The sequence below is a fragment of the Cajanus cajan genome, chromosome 10 (assembly GCF_000230855.2).
Source record: "Cajanus cajan strain Asha chromosome 10, NIPB_CcT2T_4, whole genome shotgun sequence".
Lineage (NCBI taxonomy): Eukaryota > Viridiplantae > Streptophyta > Magnoliopsida > Fabales > Fabaceae > Cajanus > Cajanus cajan.
The window spans coordinates 34940099-34947817 of record NC_138526.1 but is presented as its reverse complement, the minus strand read 5'-3'; the positions used below and the strand labels follow the sequence as shown (position 1 = coordinate 34947817).

Sequence of the window (7719 nt, the reverse complement as noted above, 5' to 3'; positions counted from 1 at the left end):
TGAAATGAAACAATGATTTCAATCTACTTGCTATACAACTATATTTTAAATAAAATAAAATAGGCTATTTCTAACTTTGGACAAAGGGTCATGACACCTCCAGACCTAGTACCACCCTGTATACAAGTAGAAAAACTCAAAATTACTTTTACTTCTATAACAATAAATTCTTCTTTCTTCCTTTTGTTCTTTAGAACTCAAGAAAGGACATTGAAATTACTAAAAATGTGTTTCCAACTTTTATCTAAAGATAGGGGGAAATTCTATAATCACAGAGCTGACATTTCTCTTAAATAATAATATCTTCTTCTTAACTTTCTCAAAAGTAGACTTGCGCAGATCCCAACGGGGTGAGAAACTTGCCACCTTCAAGACTCGAGCATATTCCATTACAAATTTAGCAAACCGTAGCTCATGTTCAATGTCATAAAGTTTTCCAAACTTAAATACTTCAAGGTTAGATATAATACAAGAAGGCACATTTTCAAGATTCGAATGTTCTGCATCAAATTGAAGTAGTTCCTGATGATCAAAAGATAACACAATTATATTTCTCAATAAAAACAAAAAATGGAATTAAAAAAACTGAATAAATCTAATCAGTAGTATCACAAAATTCCTTTGTGAAAAATTTGATGATCTACAAAAGTATTTTACACAGTTTAGTGATTATTGGATCATCTTGATAGGCTCAATGAATCAATTACTAACCTGTAAAAGAAGAGTCTTCAAAAATGGTGTGTTTTGAAGGAAGTTCATCAAAATTTTACCAGTAACATTCCCTAACTCGAGACGAGTCAACATTCCAAATCCAGGAAGATCATCTTGGGCTAGTGCAAGAACCTGAGTGACAATGGGAGCCAAAAACGTTTATATCGGGACAATCCAAATACTATCTATAAAATGTAATGAAACAAAAACTACTATAATAACAATAAACATCTCATAAAATAAAATGTATAAAATGTCTCATCAGAAGTCACAACTATATATGTTATAAAGATTGATCTTCAACATAACACTAATAAAAAGTAAAATGCTACTATATTTTCATTCAAGCAAGGAAATGTTGATGACATTATCAAATTTCATTGTCGTTCATAATTCATTGCAAACACAGGGTGAAACAAGGAAACATACCTTAGATCGCTCAAACTTCAGACATTCCACGTTATTATTGAATTGTTTCAGAAGCTGAGAAGTTAAAAACGCCGCATTTTCCTCACTCTCCTGTAGATACTCCCGCGGATAAATATTAGCAGAGGCAATACGTGCTCTAGATAGGTCTATGTCTAACAAAATTGTGTCTGATATTGGTGAAACATAACCACTATAAGAGAATCTTGTAAGACATGGGGCACAAAACTTGATTATAGTGTGTGAGTCAACAGATTCATATGCAGGAGTTATTGAAAGCACTTCAAGTAGAGGCACTTCAAAAGTGATATCCTTTACATTTAACCAACTGCAATTTTCTGCCTCATATTCTCTAAGAACTGGCAACTTGATGATCAGATTTTTGGGGTCATTAGAAGGTTGGCAAGTAAACGTGATTCTGGTCAACTTGAGGACAGTGAGAGTTGAAAGACAAACAAAGCTGGGAACTCCAATAGCACAACCATTCATATTCAGCACCAATTTCTCCAAGGACTGGGATTTCCAAAGGGAATATGAGGAAATGTCAAGGTTTTTGTTTGATTCAATTAAAAGCTCTTTGACTCCCCGGTTTAAAATAGCTGATATCCACTGATTAATATGGTAAGAATGGTAATCCTTTGTAAGAGAAAGAGTGAAACTTTGGACGCTTGAAGCATCAAGGTTAAGTAGTACTCTATACACAGAATTTAAAAAGTGGGTTCTGCTTATCCTAGTGCGATAGTATAGCTTCCTATCATTAAAGTCTAGCCTGGTGATGAATGTCCACAGATATATCCATCTCTTGGATAAAACACAAGTACTAACAGCTTCTTTAGTCAGAAGAAAAGAAAGAATGCGACCAATAATGACATCGGGAAGGTTGCTGATTATGTCGTGATCTTCATTGGATTTTTGCTTCTTAGAAGGGGAATTCGGGTCCATGTTTATTGCAAGCTCCTACACATAGTCAAAAACCTTTGGTTGCATTGTCAAGCCATACACACATAACATAGTCTAAAAATTGAAGCAAAGTTTGAATAAGTCGATAAAATTCACTGCAATACTTGAAGACACAAGTCTCAGATTGAAGACTGTGGACGCATGAAAATGTGAAATGTTATAGGATTGACACAAAGGTGTAGGGCTATGGCAACACTGAAAAATTCTCTGTCCTTGTTTTAATTTTCACCTATCTTTTTTTTTATTATTATCAAATTATTATTATTCATCACATTACTGATTTTTGAAGATTTCTCTGGACAACAGATTCTAGAGGGAAACCCTAAATCTCAAATAACAGATAACAGAAACACAATCTAGAAAAGTAACGTTAAAATTCAAGAGCAATTGAAATAAAAATTGAAAAGCAAAATGACAGAGGTGAAAGTTTTACCGAAGATACCTTCGAAATTTGAGAGAGAAATTGGAAAAATACGGAACCTTTCCACCGCCAAACCCAAGCACTAGCAGTGCGAGAGACAGAGGTGAATGAAATTTCGAAGGATCCGAGAGAAAGAGGAATGAGTTTTTGTGTTTTTGTTGCAAATTAGGGATTGAAACCCACCGAGAGGTGAATGATATTCCATTACTTTTTGCCGAATGAGAAAATATCTTTTAGAATCGCAAATGAATTTTTTTTAATAATTTTAATTATATAGACATTATTTAAATAAATTATATATTTTTTAACAAAAATTATTGAAATGATATTTTTTATTTATTGCTTTAAAATTAAAATGTAATTACTGATAAAAATTTCAAAAGGATTGAACTAGAAGGAAAGATAAAAGTTTTAAGAGTATAGATGATTAGTTTATTTCTTATTTATTTTATAATTTTTTTTTTCTTTGACTTTCTTTGACCTTGTTACATATCATTAGTATAGGGTTAATATTGTACTTTTCTTTTGAGGGGTGCATTTTATAATTAAGAGAGATGTATTTTATAAATGAAAGATGCAACTAAACTTATACAAATTCAAGAGAGTGATGCCTATTTGATAGTTATTTGCACCATCCTTTATACTACACATATCCTACTAATTCAAATCTTCAATATCTTGTCACACTTCTTATGTGAGTACTATCTCACCTCTCTTTCTTCCTTCCACACCCCCTTCACACTTTTCATGCCTTGTCACACTTCCCATATGACTAATATCTCACTCCCTTTCTTACCTTATACTTAGTCACATTTTCCTCAAGTTTAATGTATTTAGACTTGATTGATCAGGTGTGAACTATGGTTAGAATTAGTGAGCTTTGGTTAACTAAAGTTAAGTTAGCTTGTCTTATAAGCTAACTTAATTTTGGTCAACTTGACCATGGTTTGGTTAGCTTGCACCACTAGGTAGGGATAACAAAACGGGTCATAGCCTGTAGGTTGACCCGCTAAAAAATGGCAAGCCAAGCCAAGCATTGTAGTCTACTAGTTTGCCTGGTTCGTCTTGTTTAACCCATCAACTCGCCTATTTTTTTTTCTCCTAATTTTTATGTTAAGTTTACATAGCACACTCCTTGCCCCTGAACAAACAAAATGTGATTGACTAGAAATAGAATCTAGTAAGTGTCGTTGTACCCCCACACAGTGACAGACTTATATTATAATGAGAGTAGACAAATGTACTCCTTGACTTTAATTAAATTAATGTATGTTTAAAAATATTGTATTTTGCACCTCTTAATTCTATATATTGAACTCACTCGTAATTGTTTTCAACATTTATATTTTTTGTATATGTGGTAGTGATGATTATTAATTTTAATTTTTTCAAAAAAAATTTCCCTTATTAACCTTTTTGGATCTACCACTGTCCCCATGGCTAGGATTTCCAAAGCTCACAAGCCATGAGATCAAGCGACAATGACGAACCTTCTTATGAAACCTCATAAAACATACTTTGTATGCAAAGGCTCACAAGATCAAGCAATGATGGGTAGGGTTCCCAAAACCTCATGAAGTTCGTTAATCGTTACTCTCACAACTCATAATGATGGGGAACAACTATTTGAGCGAGTGTGAAGAAGGAGAGCGAGAACGCCAATTCGTTTTCTGTTGTTTCTGCTCATGAGTTAGGGCCTCATTTTCTATTGATTTTTATTTTTATTGCTTGGATGTCTAATGAATTAGTGATACCGAATTGATATGGTTGAATGACTAAACTTGATCCCTTTGAAATGTTCCTAGCCGAGTGTCTCCCTTTGAATTGATTTGGTTCATGTTTAATTAGGAACTTGGGTGATTTGATCTGGTTTCCTTTTGTCTCCCTCTGAAATGTTATTGGCCAAGTTGTCCAATTATTTTTTTTCTAGTTTTTATTTTTATGTGGGCTAGCCCGCTATCCTCCAACCCGCCTTTAGGTAGGGTGGGCCAAGGTGTCAAGTCTATTTTTGTTTGGTGGTTTAACTTGGCTAAACTCATTTTTGGCGGGCTAATGGGGGGTCTATCTAGCCCGTTTTGCCACCCCTACCACTAGGGATGATAATAAACCCGTAGATATGGGTGATGTCCGAATCCATATCGACTTTGAGAGGAAATATCCAATTTAATCGAGCATGGGTAATACCTAGTTCATTATGTAGTCTTTTATCTCTTTTTAGGAAAGTACACCTATACATGACATACCCTTGAAAGCTAAGGGTAACCAAGGGAATTTTCCTCTCTTCACTCACTTGGTGGCAAGTGGAGAGTTGTTCTACTTTCATTTCTCGTCCAAGTAAGTCTCTACATCATATTTACCATGGAAGTATGGGAGATTCACCTTGGATTTCCTAACTCTAGGTTCCCTTTCATTTCTAGACTTATGTTTTCTTGGTTATTTTTGGTAGTACTCGTTCATGCTGAGACTACCACTTTGATTACATATGCTTTTGGAAGAACCACTAGAAGATCCACTACCATGTTTCTTTCTATATTTTTCTTTTAAAAGCATATTTTTTCTTTTATCTTTCTAAGCTTTGTTTCTAGCTTAGCCTTCATTTCTTATTTCTCTTTTCTTTGCTTTTCTTTTTCTACCCTTTCCTCTTTTCTCCATAACTTAGCGTTTTTAGTCCAACCATTAGTTTTGAAAGAGTTGGTGTTGAACTATAACCACTACCACTATGTGAGCTTATGTGTGAGTGTTTACTCGTGATGTAATGTAAAGGTTGAGGTATAAGGTTTTTTTTATCCTAAATGTTTTAAGGCCAACTAAAGTGTTAAATAAGTCTTTGAAACCTCTTAATACTCCTAGCATGCAAAACAAATAAAATAACAAAAATTATAAACAAAATAAATATGCAACTAGATGTGTCCTAAGTAAAAGTTGGGTGGATACTTATGAATCACTCAACACACTTCCATGAGTACTACACAAAAATTACTTAACAAAATAAAAAATCACTTATAAGTGGAAAGGCCTTTACAAGAAAAATGAAAGAAAATTGAACTCCTAAACTATTACAATCTTGAAAGCTCTAAGTCTTCTCATACACAATGAACAAACTCATTAGTGTAGCAGATTTTCTATATGTTTGGCCACTCTTTTGGTGTTTGGTCTTCAAGTATCTCCAAAGAAAGTCTCCACCAAAAAGTAAGTCTTCCTAGGCTTTCATCAACATTCCAAGACACTACCTTGTAGCAAGGTTCTTAGATTATCCTTCACTCAAAGATTTAGCACAAAAAATAACACTAAAAGAGATTTTAGAGACAAAAAAGAAAAGCTAAATTAAGAAATAGCTAAATTGAAAAAGAATTGATGTTGACAAACTCAAAGAATTTATAGAATTGACAAGTTAAAAATAAGATAAATTTAAAGGCTAGAACTCAAAGAAATATTCCTAAGAATGGAACTAGATTGAACTACAACATCAAGAAAAAAAATGACTCAAGCTTACTTATCATGAAATGCAACTTTAAGTGGTGAAATATGTGATAAAATATTTTTAATATTTGTGTAGAAGTTTCTTTATAAAAGCTCCACTAAGTTTTTTAATCAAAACTAACACTTTTTTTCTTACATTTTTATATACATTTTTTTCCCTTTTCTTTTGGAGCAATATGTGACTTTTTTAATCAAATATTTGTTCTAAGATTCTAAAAGAATAGAACTCAAAATCTCATAAGAAGCAAACTATTCAAATTTTGAACTAGAATTGGTGAATTTTTGTTTTGTGTTTGTGTTTGCTTTTTAGACCAAATAATTTGCACAAGTAATCAAGTCCAATTTATAATATTACTATACAATTTGAATTTAAAATTTATTTCACCAAATCAAATTCAAAATTGAGTGCAATAAGCAAAAAGAATTCCAAAAAAAAAAGTTATGTAAAATTTATTTCACCAAATCAAATTCAAAATTGAGTGCAATAAGCAAAAAGAATTCCAAAAAAAAAAGTTATGACAACTTCAAGACAATTTAGGACACAAATTCTATGGATAAAACAAAATTAAAGGCCACACTAGGAAGCTAGCATTTGATAATTAAGGACTAAATATGATTCTAAACAACTTGATTCATGGATACAAAAATTGAAATCACAATATATTTTTCTATTTTACAATTTTCTCATGCTACTTATATCAAACAAGACACTAAAACAAAAAGGAAAACATATAGATCAAGAAGTCTAAAAGCAAATAAGAAGATTTGGTTCATATAATATTAGATCTACAAAATTTTGAACCAAAATTTTTTAGACAAATATAAATCCATTGAATTATCATACAAAAAACTAGATCTATGCAACATATACTAATGAGACATATAAGAAACTTTTTTAATAAGGTGAACACAAAATTAGAGGTCAAAACCTCCATGAATGAAATCAAGGCTCATGATACCAAAATGATGGAAACTAGGTGGAGAATGATGGACAAATTCTTCAACTTGCTTCCTACTTCCTCAAATCTTCATCCATAGCTCTAAATTGAAAAACATGCAAGCAAATGATGTAGAGAAGAGAAAAATGAGGTGCACCACCTTTTGTAACGACCCGACTTATGCCATCACATCAACAACCAATATGACAACTAAAATAAAATAATATATAATAAAGAAAAGAAAGAGCAAATGTCATCTATCCTAGAGTGAAAATAGTCTAAAATGTAAATTGTTTTTCATCACATAAAACATAACTTTACAAGAGAGTTATCATTTGTAAGGTTATACAGTCATCCAAAAAGATAATATAATTACAGCATCATGAAAACATCAAAATAAGACACCCTAGGTGCTGGTCAAACTCTAAGTCTAGCCACTTCTCAAAACAACTACCAAAAGACTCCTTGCCATCCCAAAGCCTCACACTTGATCTGCTCCCCCACATAGTGAGATCATCACAGTCCACATCATGGAAATATAAGGGTTAGCACGTATAAAACCAACCACAGTACAATATAATGAAATATCATCAAAATAGATATTCATCAACAACATTTATGCATACCAAGGGAATGAAAACATTATTACATGTCTATCTCCATTCCAATATAAACCAAATCCAAAATCCAATGTATACACATCCATACCAATGCATACATAATCTATAATAATAAAGAATCCATAACCAATGTATATAATCCATACCAAATGCATACATATTC

The 7719-nt window shown here is 32.3% G+C and overlaps 1 protein-coding gene across 2 annotated transcripts; it reads right to left on the bottom strand.

Annotated features, from left to right (window-relative positions):
• Nucleotides 1-2745, bottom strand: LOC109788909 (FBD-associated F-box protein At5g60610). Of its 2 annotated transcripts, none has more exons than XM_020347774.3 (4): nucleotides 2540-2745; nucleotides 1141-2112; nucleotides 712-843; nucleotides 1-522 (listed from the first exon to the last, which is right to left on the bottom strand). In XM_020347774.3, the coding sequence occupies exons 2-4, from the start codon at nucleotides 2077-2079 to the stop codon at nucleotides 241-243; spliced, it is 1353 nt and encodes a 450-aa protein (XP_020203363.1). In that variant the 5' UTR covers nucleotides 2080-2112; nucleotides 2540-2745; the 3' UTR covers nucleotides 1-240. The 2 variants fall into 2 exon arrangements, with proteins under 2 accessions (XP_020203363.1, XP_020203362.1); XM_020347773.3 differs by having other exon boundaries at nucleotides 1141-2094; nucleotides 2540-2744.
• Between the last annotated feature and the right edge of the window lie 4974 nt (nucleotides 2746-7719).